The sequence below is a fragment of the Phoca vitulina genome, unplaced genomic scaffold, assembly GCF_004348235.1.
Source record: "Phoca vitulina isolate PV1807 unplaced genomic scaffold, GSC_HSeal_1.0 scaffold13, whole genome shotgun sequence".
In the NCBI taxonomy this organism is placed as follows: Eukaryota; Metazoa; Chordata; class Mammalia; order Carnivora; family Phocidae; genus Phoca; species Phoca vitulina.
The window spans coordinates 21,157,833-21,177,101 of NW_022589716.1; the positions used below are offsets into that span (position 1 = coordinate 21,157,833).

Sequence of the window (19,269 nt, forward strand, 5' to 3'; positions counted from 1 at the left end):
TTTCTCATACTAGGTCTTCAACACCAGGTGTGTATTTTCACTTAAGCACATCTCGGTTGAGACTGACATTTGAAGCGCTCACTAGACACCTGTGGCTATTGGCTGCCATACTGGACAGCAAAGGCCTTAGAAGGACAAAGCTTGGCAGGCCAGTGGTCTGGTGCGGAGCCATGGCTCTTCCACAGACTAACTCTGTAACCCTAGGTGAGTCCCTGACTCTGTTCCCACAGCTGAAAAATGGAGATCAACCTGCCAAAGTTGTCTTGAGTAGAACACGAGACACAACGTATCTGAAGCACCTAGTACACAGCGGAACCCACAGGGGACCTGACTTAAATAAAGTCAGTAGGATAATGGCAAACATTCACACAGCTCTTAGGATTGGTCAGGCACTGTTCTAAGCATAGATATATATATGAACTTAGTCTTCCTAGCACACTGTGAAATAGGTACTCTTATTACCCCCATTTCTACAGAAAAGAAAATGGAGGCACAGACAAGTTGATGCCAAACATCAGTAAGGCCACAGTCAAGACCGAAACATAGACAATCTGACTCGAGAGTACACTCTTCACTGTGACATGTATGGCCTCTCAATTGCGAGCAAATGGGGACAATGATTTTGGCACGTAAACAAAGAAAAAATTAAAACAAAAGCAAGATTAATGACATGGTTAGGTGAAGTTGAGACTCCCAAGTTGTCCACTCAATACCCGTTCTCTCTTTTATCCTTGGAAACAGAATCTATATGTCCCCAGATTCTTGTACAGATAAGAGCAGTCAAACAGATGTCAGCAGACTTCATTGGGTGATATCCCTGGGAAGGTCTTTTTGCCCCTTCATCACCTGCCCCTTGCCTTCATTCTGCCTGGAACTCCCACTTAATGGCTGGAGTTGCTGCAGTCACTCTGTGACCTTGAGGATGAAGTCCATTTGCATATGATAGTTGTACAGGAAGAAATTAGGAACCTGGGTCTCTGAGATTTGTGGAGCTGCCACAACAGTTCCATAACCTGCCTAATTTTGGACTAGTTTCTTTTTGTGTCAGAAAAGAGCCAATTTGGGGGGGAAATCGGAGGGGGAGAAGAACCATGAGAGACAATGGACTCTGAAAAACAAACTGAGGGTTCTAGAGGGGAGGGGGTTGGGAGGATGGGTTAGCCTGGTGATGGGTATTGAGGAGGGCACGTTCTGCATGGAGCACTGGGTGTTATGCACAAACAATGAATCATGGAACACTATATCTAAAACTAATGATGTAATGTATGGGGATTAACATAACAATAAAAAAATTTAAAAAAAAAAAGAAAAGAGCCAATTTGTTTACATTACTATAATTGGGTCTGACCTAAACAAAATTCCTAGTTAATATTCAATTGGGGTCATAGCAGATGACCCTCAGATTCAGCCTTCAAATCTTGCTGCTAGAAACACATTTTATAAGTTCTACAAAGTAACAAGAAATTCCTATACTTCTAATTAAAAACTGGTCGGCAAATCAAGTATTCCTTACTGATATGACCACTGATGGGTAGAAAGAGAAGGAGAAGAATAACCTTAGAATAAGAGGAAAAGTGCCTGAAGTGACAGAGGCTGGAAATCAGGGCTGTTTGGGAGCTATTTACCAAGATAATCTATTTTACCAGGCAAATTGGACAAACAATTCTTAACATACTGGAATAGCCACTACATCATAACAAAGCACTAAGTAGCTGGTGGAGTCCAAGCCAAAATAGAGCCAACCTTTTCTAAAAGTGTCCAGAACAATTTAAATGGTATTTTCCCTAAACGCATCTCTTTTAGGAGGTTGGAAGAGGAACCTGGAGGTCAATTTTGTCCCAAGGAGGCTTAAAACAAGAGTTTCAAACCTCAGACTCATGAACGGGGTTAAAATGAAATGTTAATGGGCTTAACAAGAGAATGGAGAAAATAAAGAGAATTAGAGTCATTCATCAAAATAACATTGTGTCAGCAGCCCAAGACAGATCACTACTGAGGGAGCAGGGCCAAAAGAAGAGAAAGAAACAAAAAAATTAACCCCACCTCAAAGGCAGTCAGAATCGGCTGGAGAAAAGGCATAGGATTTTACTGCTAATTCCAAGAAAACGGAACAAAATGAAAAAAAAACACAAAGCATTTCTATGCCCACAACCCACCATCTTTGGCATTTGCAACATGCATAAATGCTCTTGAGGGAAATAAACACATATATGCCCACATCTTTAATAAAAGCTGCTAGACTTGGCCACTTTTTCTAAAACAGAACTACCAGCGTACGTATCATGTTCTCCGCATAGTTGCTTCTCACAGAGTGTTCTGAGCCTGCCCTTTGGAATGCCTTGAGGTCTCTTGCTTTTGCTAAACACAAGTGTACCTGGAAAACGACTTCTGAAAGACCTCCCAAATTTCCCCATCCCTCAGGTATAAGATTACCCTGCAATCCCTTATCTTCTGCTCCTGTTACAAAAACAGAAGATTAGAAAAAGATACAACAGACGTCCTCCCGAATTCTTTTGTGTTGCAGGATTGACTGGGATACCACACCGCTACGGTGAGCTTGGCAGCCTGTTCACCACAATTTCACGAAATATAATTCACTTCATCCTATTACTGAAAAGTCTTTGTTATGGTTTTTCCAGCAATAACATATATCAGAAATAGACGTAGTAGGTGGGTGTCTCAGACTGGCTAAGAACCATAACACAAGACCAGTGATTTTTCTGAGATCAAAGGGAATCAATTTAAGTAATAGAGTGGGCTGGCTCTGACTCAAGCCAACTAACCAAGTCATCAACTAGGTATATAGTCTGTTGTCATCTTCCAGCAACTGCTAGCACCCGTCTGGGTCACTGTGCTTTAGCATTTTGTACACTTCGTCATTTTGTAAGAATGAATGAATTCTTAATGGCTGCCATGGAAACCTGAGAACCATAATCCCACTCAAACCTATGATCTTTTGGCCATCAACATGCTGAGTTAAATCTCCCACAAAAAGTGAAAAATTCACTCTGGCTAAGGAGATCTATTTCTCTTTAAGTTAATGAAAGGTGCAAAAGCTGTTGTGCCCATGTCCATATACAGTTTTGGTTGGGCTGTTATTGGAGAAAGCTATATTCTCAACTGCTGAGGTCTCAGCCATCAAGAAGTGAGAACATGAGCTGACTTAGTCACCAAGTAAGTCAAGAATAAAATCAGCTTCATTGTAATTTTTAATTTTTTGTACTGAACTTTAAAATTTTTCAAATAACATTCATACCCTCCAGCTCATGTAACTTTACAACCACCATGGCAGATGAGTAAGGAAGTCACTAGTCCTCCTGTTTGACCACTGGAGACTGAGGAGCTCAGTGAGTTTGAGGTACAACCACCACAATAGACCCTGTGGCCCCTTCAGACAAAGCAAAGGAGGAAAATGGGTGGGGAGGGGCTGGGGTATGGGGACACTGCCCTAATGAGCTGAGTGACCTTGGACAAGTCACTTCTATTTCTGTTCCCACTCTATAAAATCGGGGAAGTGAGAGTTAAAGTCTGTCACTTCTGAGGACCCTTCGATGGAAATATTCTGAGTGCCACTCATTCCTCCAAAGTGGAGGCAAACAAGAAAAGAACAGAATATTAGAAGTGAGTAAAATGGACAATGGGAAGAAGAGAGAAGAAAGGAAAAATACATGTAAGGATGACAAGAGACTCAGACTAAAGCCCAGGGTTTGCATCACTGATGAGTGAAAGAATGCCATTTGCCATAGGGATAAAAAAAAAAAAAATCAGGTTAAGGTCCAAAACTTTTAGTAGCCAATGTTTTTGGGTGATGATGATGAGGAGGAGGATGATATCGCTACTATACTAACTTTTTATGTTTTAGATGGATACCAGGTGCAGAAGTTTGTACTAATCACACTTCTAGGTGTGTGGGGCATTGTTATTTCCGGACCGTATAAGTCGCAGATTTTTTTATTTTTTTGGTTATTAACAAATAAGTGGGAACCATTATAACCAACTCAGAATTTACATTTGCATATATCCCAGGTGACATCACAGCTCCTTAAAGGGACCAACACAGGCTGGAAAAAGCCTGGTATTCCATAGTGAACAAAGGAAGTTCACTGTATTTCTGTGTTTCCTTGATTTTTAAAATTCTATTTATTTTACTTGAGAGAGAGCGAGAGCAAGCTGAGCTGGGGGAGGGGCAGAGGGAGAGGGAGAGAATCTCAAACAGACCCTGTGCTGTGTGTGGAGCTGGATGCAAGGGCTCGATCCCACAACCCTGAGATCATGACCTGAGCCAAAATCAAGAGTCAGATGCTCAGTTGACTGAGCCACCCAGATGCCCTGTGTTTCCTTGATTTTAAGATGCTCCATCAACTTAAAAACAGCCTTCCACTGCCACCTCCAAAAGAGACAGAAGAAAAAGAAACAGTGTCCTGCATTAAACTAAAAAGCATGTCGGGATTTCAGGAATGATAAAACGAGAGAAAGGATGTTTTCAAATTAAGGCAATAATGTTAGCTCTGTGTCTTATATCAGTATTATGCCATAATGTAAGTTTTCACAATTTTCAAAAGTAAAGTTGAACCTGTTACCCCCAAAAAGTATCATGCATGCTGAAACACACTGTATCAGCATATACTCTAAACAATGGTGACTAAGCCGACAGCTAACATTTTGCCCATTTCTGCTGCCCCAAGACAAAAGAACGGATTGGGGTGCTACTTGCCTTTCCAGGCTCACACTCGGTCCCATCTGCCCAGGGCGTGTGCTGAGTCCGGCATACTCCATCCACATTATTGCACCAGAGTCGTCTACACTGCATCTGTTCAATTCGGTTAAACAACAAGTCAGTGACAATATGATTAGATGATATGGAACCAGGCAAGGATTGCCAACAAGATACCACAGGTTAGAAAGGGACTTTTTTTTTCTTGGTGTGATGACTGATAAAATATTCCAAGGGCTACAGAGAGCAGCCCATGAGACACATTTCTATGTCTGGTAGGACTTCAGGTGGTGTAAAAGGGGGATGTTTGCTATCACGAGTAACACAGAAAGGAATATAATCGTGGGAAGGTTTCACTCAAACATTTTTATTATTTCCATGGAATCACTGTACTTCCCAATTCACCATGTTATCTCCTAAGTCTCTCCCACCAAACCAACCAACCAGAGACCCAAAGGAAGAGAATGGGGCACCTCAGAGAAGCACATTTTTTCTTCCATTTGCATCCTGATAACCACTGGGTATCATTGGTCCAAGTGCCCACAACACACACATTAAAATATCCCACACCCCCCAGTTGAGCTACCATCAGAAATGATTTCAAGCCTCACGTGGTCATAGGACACAGCCCTGACAAGCCAAAAGCTAAAACAGGGAAACAGGTTTGTCTCATGAATGACCTTTACTGAATCTAGAAGAGTCCCTCTAATAAAGGTCACCTGGACAAATCAGTGGTGATGAAAGGAGACAAGGAGAGGAAAGGGCTGAGCTGTGCCATTAGCAGCCCTGTAACCCTGTCCTCTCTGAGCCCCAGTTTCCCACATGTAAAATGAAAATGATAACGACATCTTCCTTTTGGGCTGTCACGACAGTGAAGTGAAAATGTGCAGGTGAAGCACCACCTAACAGCAAGCACTATCACTGTTGATCGTCATCATCACTACTACTATTGTCATTAATTGTCAATGGACTGTTCTCCACTTTGCCACCAGTGGTCTATGTTAGAGTGAGAAGCCTGTGGAAAACTGTGAATTAAAAACATCCAGAATCAATGGATGAGGGCAGAAGTGGCCCCCAAACACTTACCATATACGGGCACACCTGAGAACCTGGTCCAAAAATCAGTTCACATTGTTTATTCACGTTGTAGAGGAGGCCTGGCAGTTGGGGAGGCAAAGGGTAGGGTCTGGATTCAGGTTCATTCAGCAAACACTCGCCGTAACCAGTGCTATGGAAAGGAAAAATACAGATGGTGAGAACCGTGATGAGAAGGGGCTGTCAAAGGGTCCAGATGAAAATGAAGGCCATCCCGCCATTTTAAAGGTAGAGAGGATAGTTCCTTTATCAAATGTGCTTTATTCTTTACATCCCAGGCTAATGTCCAGAAGCTGAAGCTCTATTTCTGGAACTTGTTTATGGAACTCTGGCTCTCCATACAACACAGTCAGTAGGAAATACGCAGCTTTTACAGCATTTGCTGCTTTCAGGGCAATTATCTGTTTGTTTTTTTACCCTCATCTCCAATAGATTGTAAGCTTCTTAGGGGCAAAGATAGCGTCTTTTTCATCCAAGCACGGGGCTCAAAAACACCATAGCAACAGGTCTTTAGTAAATGTTTGCTGAGTAGAAGAGTGAGTAAATCAACAACTATAAGAAGAAACACGTCAGGTCATCTGGTTAAAAAGAAAAACAGCAACCCTCCAGTTCTTTGACTTTTCTGCAAACACCTCTTCTGGAAAATTCACACCTGGTGAGTTCTGATTAATAAGCCCCCTCTTCCCTGTGGCTGGAGAAATATACACCCAGTGACCTTGGACAATCACTTAACCTTTGGTACATCTGGGAGAGAAGAGCAATAAATCTGTGACACAGGGATATTGTATAATGTAATTGGATCTTTGAGCTGCCTGGCAGGAAGCTTAAAAAACAAAACAAGAAAAAGAAAAGAAAGAAGGAGAGAGAAAGAGTGAGGGAGGGAGGGAAAGAGAAAGACAGAGAAAGAATGTTCTCAATTCAACAACTTGGTGGTCTGTGTGATTTCCATCCACCCACATAACCCTCTTTGGGGTCATCTCACTACCCTCCCCTTTTCGGAGCCAAAATTATTAAGTGAGAGCCACATGAATATCTGTGGCCTTCCCTCATCGTGTAATCACATTCATGGGCCCTTCCCCAAGACCCGGACAGACTTCAGAGCTTTGCCAAGAACGAAGCCACATTTACATATTCTCTTTAAGATCCTGGCCTTTTCTTGAGCTCAGTTTGTAATCTTCAAAACTCCGGCCAGGAGAGGAACTGCACAGATGTCAGAGAGTATTTTTTTTACATCCTCCCAAGAATGTCAACAAAAAAATAACACTCCAAAGGAATGCTTGACTCAACATTTTCTTTCCCACAATAAGTTCACTACACGGAGACCAGACACTAGAAGCCCGGGCTCAAAGAAAGTTTAAGTCTTACTCTAAAAACTCAGTGATATATTTTCGACTACATTTCGACCACATCCAGGGGTTGGTGTAGAAGTTCAACGTCGGAGCCATGACGTGCTGGGGACTCTTGACTCCTTCCTCCTTGCACTTGTTGTTGTCATCATGAGGCATGTTAAACCTAAGGCCAGTGAGACAAAGACAGGAACATTAATAAATACCAAAGTACTGGGCTATTATCACTGCTTCAAGAAGGCATCTATCTAAGAGAAAAACATGAACTGCCTTCTGCATTATGAACAGGAACCTACATCCTGGGGAGCAGGAGAAAACTTTCTAGATGGTTCAAGATGGAGTGGAGCAGAGAACATAATTCTCACCCAATTTAATACAAAGTGTCTTTAATGTATTAAAAAAAAGATGTACAGTGGCCCATTATCTGGGTTAGGTGTCCTTTTTGCAATTGCAGATGCTCTGAGCGTGCTGTAGTTGGTGCTAGAATACAGTAGTTGAAATTCCTAATAAGCTGTTAAAGGCCAATTTATAGAGTTAAGAATTTGGCAAGTTATGATAACACTGTGAATATAAAGAGTCTGTCAAGTGTCAAACCTTGAAGCCAAAAGCTTTCTAATAAGAGGCTCACTATGGGTCTTGGCATCTCCTCCTTCTGGGTCAGGTTGACAAATGATATAGCCGTGTAGGTATATCATTATAAAGGTATGCGAAGTTCATGCACAATAAACCCATTAAGGAAAGCTGCAAGCATGGAAACCAGAAGCATGCCAATTCAATTGGCTTAACGCAGACAGGGCAAATAGTTTCATGCTTCCTGCCAATGCCAATTGATTGGTACTGGCTTCCTAAAAAGTTGGGCACAAAAGGATTCTTAAACTAATCCAGGTTCTGTCCCGAGAAAAGGCTATGATGGAGGGCCAACGTCCTCTCGGGCCTGGGAGGGAACTCAGCAGCAGCATTAACACATACTTGCCATTCTTGGCTTCGCCCAGGGAAATGGGGGGAAAAATGATAGGAAGCATGTCTCAATCTAGAAACATCAATTCTATGACCCACATGCCATTCTCAGCTCCGGTAATGAACTCAGAGGCGCTGTCCTCTCTGGATGACTCCCCAGTCACAAAATCGGTGCATGTGGCTAATTTTGCATTTAGGGGGGAATCCCCTCCACTAGTTCATCTTGCAATAGGGAAATCAGTGAGCCAGACAGAAGTGTGTAGACTTGTTTCGCATGCATCTAAAAGCTGGGATAAAAGCCTGTCAAGTCCATTCCGTTAATTTCTCTTGGGTTTGGTTTTTTTCTTCTAAAACAACTTGGGCTCCTCAGTAATTGCCTGATGAAATAATTGCCAGGTGGAAATTACGAGACAGAAAACCTTCATCAGTATAGGTTAAAATGAATAGTGGTTCTTCATGCGTAAGAGTCCATTTTCTTAAAAGAATGACTGCTCCCATCTCCCGTTCCCAGCTGCAAAGTCAGTGTCATACCTACACCAAGAAACCCCACACAAGCAACATGCCCAAACATTCGTTGTTTGTTTTTCTGTGGTGTGAAGGAGCTGGTGTTTACTCATCACCCCAAACATGCCTAGATAAAATCAAGTTTATTTCATGACATCAACAGAAAACTTCTTTTCATTCAAATGTCAGGCACGTTTGCTCACAGCAGGGGCTAGATAATATTATTCACTGAGCACTTCACTAAAAAATAATAACCAAGACTTTTTTTTTTTTTTTGCATTCACAACGTACCAGGCAATTGTGTTAATTGTGTTAATTGTGTTAGATGTTTACTTCATTTAACTACCTTATGTGAAAAGTGCTATTACTACCCACATTTTATAGATGAGAAAACATGAGTTGTAGAGAGATTGAATGACTTGATTAAGGTCACATGGGTGATGGGGTGAGGGAGCTGAGATTGGAAACCACTCCAGTCTGATTCTAAAACCCCTGTGTTTTGGAATATATATAAAGCATATTCTCTCCTGTTAGACAAATTGTGGAGGATTTGTCAGGAAGACTGTGAAAGGACTTCTGTATCCAGCAGAGTCAGTTATTTCCCAAATTCCCCCCAACTCAGATTTGGTGCATCTAGAAGCAGGTATGAGAAGGTAGGAGCTGCTTTTGAAGCATCCAATGATACTCAACAAATACAAGATCAATTGCTTTTTTCTCCCCAATAGGGTTTTATGTTATCAGAGAGTCATGACCGTTAACAACTTAATGTTTAATCTTTAAGAAGTTCATTAGAAAATCTGCTACAAAGTACTGTAGCAAATTAAAAAAAAAAGGATATTCATTTTCTGTTAAATATAAGCAAACCTAACTATATGAGACAAAGCATCAAAACAAAAAGAATTCACTAACAGGCCAGAAATACATTTTTTGTTTAGCTAATAACTCTCATCATTCACCAATTACTTCATTTTTTTAAAATTTCCTGATATATGCACCTTGAGATGAGGTGCATATATATTAGCCCCATCTAATAGTGAGGGAAACAACATACATTTTTCTCAAGTCAAAGAGAATGCAGAATTAGAACAATTCAGTCCAGAACTTGAGTATCTGGCTCCCAGCTGATTTCCCTGTTAGAGCTGGTACCCCAATATTACATGCTGGTACCCCAACATTAACAACTAGACTTTGAGCAATTTAATATTTGCTAAGGTCGTTTGACAGGGAAACAGTATCTACCATGCGGTGATTATGAAGTTTAAGGGAACTAATGTAAATAAAAACTCCTAGACCAATGCAAACGACATGGTTTTTGTGGGGGGAGATGTTTGTTAACTGTATAGAACTATCCAGCTGAGGCTCCTCTATGGCTGAAAATACTCAGTTTTGCTAATCAAAATTCTCACTTTCCTTAAAATGTCAACTTCATAAACTGGCTGTCCTAAAAGGAGTTTATAAGCTCTTGTGAGGAAGGAATTAAAAGGAAATTAACTATATTTCTTTAGAGTATACCTTTCTTAACCATAGATTATGGGTAATTGTTAATCTGTTAATCACACAAACTCTCACCCTTTGAATCATTCCTATCTCTAACTTCCCTCATTCTGGTCTCTTGAGGCAGGAATGGTTGCCTTGTTGAAATGCCACCCTATTCTTCATGGTCAAATCTACACCTCCTATTCAAAGGTCTAAAGGAATTTACTAGACTTTACGCAAAACAAACAAAAATCCCCAAAGATTCTATTAAAATAAGTTTGGGAAAACGGAGTTAAACAGAACTAAGCAGTTTATTTTAATACAGGACTTGTCAGAGCCTTTACTTTATGTCACTGAGCCTTGTGACTCTAAGCAGGGCTAGACCAGGAAGAAAAAAAAATTTTTTTTAATTACTTGACTATAAACCTCCTTCCCCCCCTCCCCCAATAGACCATTCTCTTGGAATTGTGCTGGAGCCCTTGTGTATCGGGAAACGCTGGTGGGACCAGTTTTCAAACTGAGCTCCAAGAAATCCTTGAGTTTCACAAAAATATTTCCAAAGCCAAAAGGACAGAGAGGAAGCTGACTAAGCAGGACTCTGGCCCACCACAACTGCTTAATGAAAGCCATGCTGCTTTTGTGCTATAAATATTGGGCATCTGACAATATTTCCTTTGGAGAAAAGAAAACAGGTGTGCTCCTAAAATATGCTTCGAAGTTACTAGTTTCAAAATAAACCCATTATATGTTGAACTAAACTGGAGATGCCTCTATATATGCATCTTGCTTTACTTCTAGAATAGCCCACTGCACAATGCATATATATGCATCTTGCTTTACTTCTAGAATAGCCCACTGCACAATGCATATATATGCATCTTGCTTTACTTCTAGAATAGCACACTGCACATAGGTGCCTTCAAAAAGCATTTGTTGAATAAAAAAGCTTGCTTAATAGATTATTTACCTCTAAACAAGGTTAACACTGACATGTAAATCGATATACAACTATATCAGTGACATCTGTTGAGAAAATTATTTTTAAAAGATATAGTATGAGTATTTAAATCATTCTAGAAAGAAAACAATGCAGATCAAAAATCAGAATAATTTCTAGTAAATTTACACTGTTTCACCCCATGTTCTAGCTATGCTCTGTTTCTAAAGAACAAAAAGGAAAAGCCAATTTCATAATGACCACTAAGTGACCATAGTTAAGTTTTCTTCTCTGTATCTTTGTTCAATCTCTTCTCTGAAAGAGGGACATCACTGTGCCCAGAGGCTAAATGTCTGAATGAAAGCCTTATCTATCGATAGCCAGGAACAATCTAGATTTGCAAAAATCTTATGACCCAGGGCAATGAAGGGAGACCCTCCCAGATAAAGATGTTACTCGGGAAAGTTTCCTACGCTAATGGATGCTCTGCTTCAGTGGGTGGGCTGGAAAGGCCTCACTCCTCCAATTCCAAGCAGGAAAGGAGAAGACTAGATGTTACATCGTAAATGTGTGCAGTTAAACCCAAGATGCACGTCAGCTATGGATGAAGAGGGGGCGCTGCATGACTCAGCTTTCGAGAGTCAACTAGGTTCGAGGCTCTTCAACCCTGAAATTTCTGTTATGACTCAAGAAGTGCCTTGCCCTCTCTCAAATCAAGGGGATACTCATTGATGCAAAGGAAGAAAAGTTTTAGGTCACTCAGAATTAAATGAAAATGCAAAAAGGAAACATACACATGGCCCAGCTCATGGGCTATGGTGAAAGCCGTACTCAATCCGCTGTCTTCACTAATAGAACAGCTTCTGTAGGGATCACAGATGGTACCCAGCTCAGCAAGACCTGTTCAAAGGAAAGAAAAGAAGGGTTTACTTGAAAAAGCAATTGTGGCTTGGAATAAAAATGCAGGAAACTGTTGTAGCCACAGAGGATGCACACAGCGGACTCACCTAACGTGTCACATTTGTCATGAGCTCTGCAGATATCCTGTCTGAAAGCAAAGCAGACTTAGGGCCACGACAACACCAAAGAGTATATGTCAACACAAGTAAACACTTGACAATCTTCTAGGCATTCACAACAGTGCCCCCCTCGCGGGGGAGGTGGTTACAAAGACCGAACTGAGGAGGCCAAGGGTTTGTAACTCAAAAAATCTTGGGAACCAGTGATGTAAGGATTAAAAGCTACAACAAGAGGGCTTCTTCTGCCACAGGGGTAGCTACAGAGCAGGTGAAAACCTCTCCAACCTGGGCTTTCCCTCCTACCGTGATTCTAGTTTCTTCATGAACGTTCCTGAGAAGGCTCAATGCCTCTCATGTCAGTTCACGTACAAGTAAGTGACTGTGACTATCTCCAACATGGCTGAAGGGAAATACTACCAGGACAGCACTCCTCTTTGTTGCCCTACATGGCATTTTAAGTATTTTTGAGTTCGTTGCTACCATGTAAAAATTGGAAAATTTCACTTAAAAGAAAAATCCGTATTTCTGACTTCTTGCAAGATCACAGAAGTTGGTGACACTGGACACCTTCGTGGCATGGTAACAACTAGCTCCATCTGAACAGCAGCTGCCTTTGGTCTAAGGGCGTTTACTGTTGGGCCTGACACATCTCCTGCCTACTGGGCACCTATTGGCTCATACTTCTCAATCAGGGGTGATTTGCTCCCCTCACCCCCAGAGACATTGTTGGTTGTCGCAATCGAGAGGAGAGGTTGCTACTGATAGGTAGTAGGAAGAGACCACAGATGCTGCTAAACATCCTGCAATGCACAGGGCAGCCTCCACAATAGTGCTGACATTTGGGAACCTTGTACTAGGGGCTGGCTACCAAGAATATATGACCTTGTCCCACCAAACATGAGTGGAAACCGAAAGAGCTGATGAATGAGAAATCCATATACCTCGTTACAAGAACAGCAGTATCGTGCTGGATTCCACCTGGAGAGTTCCTCGAGTGTTGCCACTGGCAAAAATTTTTTAAAGTTGTCTGGGCATTAAAAGAAATGGAAGGTCCTTCCTAAATGCAGAAAAGAATTATGATTGGCCCATTGTACCACCACTGAGATATGCCATTTCGGATACATATACAAGAAAGAAGAAAAAAAACTTGATTACCTGTTCATTATGAATCACAACTAAGTTCACAATAACAATATTAATTAAATTTCCAATACTTGGGTCTTTATAGATAGAGGCTACCTGCAACCGAGATAAATTTTTCAAGGTTAATCGTGAACTCTGTGTAAGCAATAAGCAATTCACTTCTTATGCTGGGGCTCTACCTCTTGCCACGTTTCACGCAAACATATGCATTTTGTAGTTTTGAATTTGCATTAGTTCAACAAACATTTCTTAAAACTCTCTTTGAAAAATTCATAGATGGCAGTTTCAGATAAGAATGAATCCCAACAAGTTTAACTTTCAAAGTGTTTTCCTTGGAAATTGCATTGCCACACAACTTAACAGTTCTCTGTGCCAAAACACTGGATATTCATTTTTGAGCAAGCTCTTTCATCCCAGTTGAAGTCCCAGATTGCCCAATTATGGAATCTCACATTGACCACGTTGGCTAATACAGTTGTTCTTCATGTTTACCTCCCATTTGTGTTCTTCACAACCTGGTAACCTGTTTGGTTTGGTTTGGTTTTGCTTTCATTATTATCGTTAATTATGAGAGCTAATGTTCATTGAATGCTTATTGTGTACTAGATCCTTGCTGAAAATTGCATACACGTTTGCATTTAGTCCCCAGAGCAAAACTCTGGGCTAGGTATCACAATCTCTGCACAACAAGTGAGAAAACTAAGGCTCAGAGAATTTAAGTAACTTTGCCAAGACTATAGACAGCGCTGAGTGGCGGAGCCAGAATGCTCATGCTACATCAATTTGACCCAAAATCCAGGCTCATAACTGAAATTCTTCTGACAGGTCTGAATTTATGGGCTAGAAATAGACTTGAGTCTGGGCAAGGTGTGATTAGGTTTTCCTCTCCCTCCTCCAGGACAGGAGAGGGCTGGGGCCTGGGGGACTGAGCATAGGGAAGGGAGGCGAGGGGGGAATGCAGGGCAGGCAGGTTGAGGAGTGGGGTGGGGAGCACAAGGGAGTGGTTCACAGCAGGGAGGGGGAAAGACTAGGAGAAGCATAGGCCAAGGAGAGGGAAGAAGAACTCTAAAAGCATAGGTCCCAAACATGGTTGCTTTTCACATCCTTTTGGGGGAATTTATTCAAAGTACGTTCCCGTTCACATAAATTAAGGTCAATCCATTGGAATAAATGCTGTGTTGAGTCTTAAAATGAATGAGGGTAGATTGTATGGGCTGCTATAGAACAATCTCCAATGTTTTTAAAAGAAAAGAACAATATGTAAAACAGTGTATTAGAATGTTCTATTTTGGTTTGAGAAACTTTGTATGTGCATACATATTTAGTTGTGTTGTCCAATATGGTAGCCACTTGCCACATGTGGCCACTGAGCACTGGAAATGTGGCTTGTGGCTTGTCTAAAATAAGATGTGCTGTTGAATGTAAGACACTCACTGAATTTTAAGACTTTGTATGAAAGAAACTAAAATATCTCATTAGCAATTTTTGAAATGACAGCATTTTGACAGAAATTAATATACATCATTAAAACTAATTTTACTTTTTTTTTTTTAAATTACATATGTGGCTTGCATTATATTTCTACTGGGCAGTGCTGGTTAGACACATATGCAAAAAACCTTTTAACGGTGGTTGCCTCCTGGAAGGGGCCAGGGTAGGTAATGACACTTCTTTTTCATGACTGGTCTTTGGATTCTGTTTGATTTTTTTTTTTTTTTAATAATGTAATTCTATTGATTTTTCGATTCAAAGTGAGAGTAGGAAAATAGAAAGGGAGAGATCCTGTGGGCCTCATCCCAAGGCCACTTAATTAGACCCATAGCTGGCCGTGCAAGTGTGTATGTCAGACAAGGAGCACTGGGGTTGGGAAGTTCTAGAGGTCACATGCAGTCTCTAAGCCACTTACTAGCTTCACAAGACCATGGGCAAGTGGCCTAACTCCTCTGAGGCTCAGTTTTCTTATCTATAAAATGGGGGTGATAATCCTACCTAGCAGAGTTGCCAGGAGGATTAGAAATGATGCCTTTTAACTACGAAGCCCATTGCCTAACAGAATAAACACTCCACCCTGTCCCCATTATTGTTATTATAAAAAGGCAACCAATAAATCATCTGATGTTCTCTTCAGTCACTTGCCTGAATCGTTGAAATGCCAGCCCTGAGAATGATCCTCCAAAGCACTGGGTGGAAACCCATTTCCCAATGGCACATTTAGGGACCTCATAAATCACCTTCTTTTGAATGTACTTACAATTGACATTAGAGTTAAAATATAGTGTTGAAGGTTTGTTCCGTGGTATACAACCATTTTGTAGTCCGCCACCACCATCACTTCTACAAACCGTGGGTAGGATAAAAAACGTTTTGTTCTTCTGTGGGTCCTCTTATCCCTGGTGCTGTCCGTCTTGTTGCCATAGGCAGAAAGCGCCTTTGTTGCTAAGCTGCTTTTTAATACCGCCACGTCATCAGCCAGGCTACGCCTCTCTCCCCATCTTCTTGTTCTCATTTTCCTCTTGTCTTTGCTGTGACTATTTTTGTGTTCTGTAACAAATCGGAGGGTATGCATTACATTTCAAACCACTTCTCCTTCATATTAAGAATTTCATTTGCCACATCTTAAAAGATGATGCCTCTGTTGTCAAATTACATACAAAATCAAGTTCTACACACTGTGGACTCTACGGGAGAAACTCAACCTGCACTCTCCTCTAAATGACTAAGGACTTGAAATTAGCTTCCCTGGAAGTTTGCATTAATGCTCACTTAAGGTATTAGGAAATCAGGCAGGAGTTTAAGGGAAGCAATTGCCTATGACTCTTTTCATTTGGTAACAAAAGTCTTGCTGGAATGTAACTGGCTTCCATTCATTGTTCTTTGCCATAGATACAGTAAGGGCCAGCACAGGTACTGGGCTTCACAGAATGGAAATGGAGATGTTTCCTATACACCACTTTTGCTATTCAATGAGCTGCAGGATAAAGAGGTCTGAGAGGTGGCCAGGCTAACAGACAATACAAAGGGACTCTAGAAAACGCATGACAAGGTATTTTTCTATTACCATATGAAATCATTGTTTTACATGAAATGTAAGAATAGAATCACTGCTATTTGTCGCCTCTGATCTTAATTTAGTTCAGGGCTCAGTTAGGGAAGTTGATTAAACTCAGAGAGGATGAACAGGCCATTGAGGCCGTGATGTGCAATGCCAGATTCTGACTCTTGCCTAGCTACGTCCTCAGTTCTGTACAATCTGGCTGCTCAAAGTGTGGTCCGCGGACCAGCAGCATTGGTAGCCCCTATAAGCCTGTGAGAAATGCAGACTCTCTGGCCCCACTCCAGCCCCGATAAATCAGAATCTCCAGTTTAACAAAACATGTTAATGTTTTGGGAAGCGCTAGTCCACAATTTGGCTTGATGCTTGTGTTGCTGGAGAAAATATTCATTGTCGAAGTCATCAACCACACAACAAACAGAATAAGCATAAAAGTGCCTGGCTCTGAGTAAGAACGGAATTTAATCTGTTATCTTTCCTATCCTCTCATAAATGGGCTTTCAAGTTTTAATGCCAGCATCCTGTAGTCTAAAACAGGCCACAGAATCGTACACCTGACAAGTATGCTTACCTAAGATACAAAGAAGAGAGTTTATTGCACCAATAACAACAACAACAAAGGTTAAGCCAGAAGTGGTTTCATATGTGAAGGGTTCAAAATTTGACCATAAAAACCATCGCTAAAACAACCCATTTAGGCCAGGACGTGTATTTTGCCCAAGTTGAGTGTTTTAGCAGGTGTTAAAATAGTGAAATCGGTCCACACTGTCAAACAAGTTATATGTAGCCATAGATCACATAACTAGCCCAAAGTCTGGTACACAATAGGATTCCATATAATATCCTTTTCTGCCGGTCTCTTGTGAGTATATCCATGTATATTACACCCACGCCATATGGGTATTTAGGCTGTCCATTTTTAAGTCACCAAATGACTATGGAATACATCCTAATCAAGTACCTACTATGGGCCAAGCATTGAACTAGGCTCTTTTGTGTATATTGTCTCACAATTCCTCTCAAAATGAGAAAATTAACCTCTACTTTACAGATGAGGAAACTAAGTCTCAAAGAGATTGAGCAACTTGTCCAAGGTCACATAGCAGGAAGTGGTGGTTTGAGGCATCAGACATGGATTTGATCGATGCCCTAAAACATGCTCTATTTGAGCAAGATTTCTCAAGAGCTAGGGATTGAAATGGGCTCATGGTTTGGTTAAATCTCAACTGAACAAAAGAAAGCATGTGGATATTTTCACAAAGACTAGCTTTTTACAATAGGTATGCGGAGGCCATGTTGAAAACTGCATGGTTTTTAATATATTAAGAAACAATGCCATTGGGGCGCCTGGGTGGCTCAGTCGTTAAGCGTCTGCCTTCGGCTCAGGTCATGATCCCAGGGTCCTGGGATCAAGCCCCACGTCAGGCTCCCTGCTTGGCGGGAAGCCTGCTTCTCCCTCTCCCTCTGCTGCTCCCCCTGCTTGTGTTCCCTCTCTCGCTGTGTCTCTGTCAAATAAATAAATAAAATCTTAAAAAAAAAAAAAAAAAGAAACAATGTCATTCATTTTATGAAAAGCAAATAATCCTGTTTATTACGTCTTCTGGTAAAGGCTTAATATAATTACTATAATCAGTAAAGTTTCAAAGGCTTTAAAGTCTCTCTATTCTCCTACTTTCTCTAATTATTTTGTGCTCTAATCTTTATTATTTTCTTCTCTCTGCAGGCTGTAGTTTTGTTTTCTCTTCCTTTTCCAGAGAGAAACTCAAGCCCAGCACAGAGTCTGAGGTGGGGCTTGATCTCACGACCCTGAGATCACGTCCAGAGCAGAAACCAAGAGTCAGATGCTTAACCAACTGAGGCGCCTAGGTGCCCGCCCCCCTTCCACTATCTTAAAGGAGAAGGTTAGATTACTGATTTGAGATATTTCTTCTTTCTTAATAGAGCCATTGATAGCTCTAAATTCCCCTCTAGGCACTGCTTTACCTGCATCCCATAAATTCTGGTATGTTCTATCTTCACGCTTATTCATCTCAAAGTATTTTCCAATCTCCCTTTTGACCTACTGGTTATTTTAGCATGTGCTGTTTACTTCCCACATATTTTCGAGTTTCCTATTTTTTTAATGTTTTTGATTTCTACTTTCATTCCACTGTAGTCAGGGAAGGTACTATGTATTCCCTCTATCCTTTTAAATGTATTGAGGTTTTTTTTTTTTTTAATGGCCTATTGTATGATCTATTCTGGAGAATATTCCATGTGCATGTCAGAAGCATTTGTATTCTGCTGTCGCTGCACGGAGTGTTGTATAGATATCTGCTGGGTACAGCTGGTTTATAGTGTCTTTCAAGTTTTCTATTTCCTGTTGATCTTCTGCTTCCCTGGTCTAACCATTACTGAATATGGGGTATTAAACTTTCAACAATTACTGGTGAATTATTAATTTGTCCCTTTAGTTCTGTCAGTTTTTGCTTCATGTATGTGGTGCTCTGTTAGGAAGTGCATCTATATTCATAATGGTTAAATCTTCCTAGTGAACTGGCCCTTTTTTATTATAAAACATGTTGGCGAACTTTATCAATAAAGTAATGTGAAAGAAGCCAGTCAGTATATGATTCCAGTCATACAAAATGTCCACAAGAGGAAAATCAAGAGACAGAAAGTAGATTAGTTGCTGGAGGTGGGGTGGTGATATGAGGGGTTGGTAGTGAAGCATACAGTGTTTCTTTTTCAAGTGATAAAGATGTTCTAAAAATGATGGTGATGATGGTCACACATATCTGTGAATACACCAAAAGCCATTAAATTGGACACTTTAAGTGGATGAATAGTATGGTATGTGAATTTTATCTCAATAAAGCTGTTTAAAAAAGAAAATATATCAGTTTGTGAAAAAGAAATAATCTTTACTTAGGGTCTTCTATAAATATTTTGATTTATCAGGTTTAGTTAGAGAAAAGTACAACTACAGTGAGAAAAACACTCAGGCCATGCCGTATTCACTCTTTTTTGACCACTCACGGGGAAAA

The 19,269-nt window shown here is 40.8% G+C and overlaps 1 protein-coding gene across 5 annotated transcripts in view; it reads right to left on the bottom strand.

The window, feature by feature from the left end:
• ADAMTS9 (ADAM metallopeptidase with thrombospondin type 1 motif 9) overlaps positions 1 to 19,269 on the bottom strand; it is a 161,562-nt gene that overhangs the window by 117,375 nt on the left and 24,918 nt on the right. For 3 of the 5 annotated variants that reach the window (XM_032411696.1, XM_032411700.1, XM_032411695.1), the window contains exons 4-11: positions 15,443 to 15,732; positions 13,204 to 13,287; positions 12,990 to 13,105; positions 12,037 to 12,077; positions 11,824 to 11,929; positions 7,175 to 7,321; positions 5,801 to 5,942; positions 4,715 to 4,810 (exon numbers count right to left, since the gene is read on the bottom strand). In XM_032411696.1, coding sequence (XP_032267587.1) covers positions 4,715 to 4,810; positions 5,801 to 5,942; positions 7,175 to 7,321; positions 11,824 to 11,929; positions 12,037 to 12,077; positions 12,990 to 13,105; positions 13,204 to 13,287; positions 15,443 to 15,732 — 1,022 coding nt within the window. The remainder of the gene's footprint in view (positions 1 to 4,714; positions 4,811 to 5,800; positions 5,943 to 7,174; positions 7,322 to 11,823; positions 11,930 to 12,036; positions 12,078 to 12,989; positions 13,106 to 13,203; positions 13,288 to 15,442; positions 15,733 to 19,269) is intronic. The other 2 variants (XM_032411699.1, XM_032411697.1) reach the window with 1 other exon arrangement.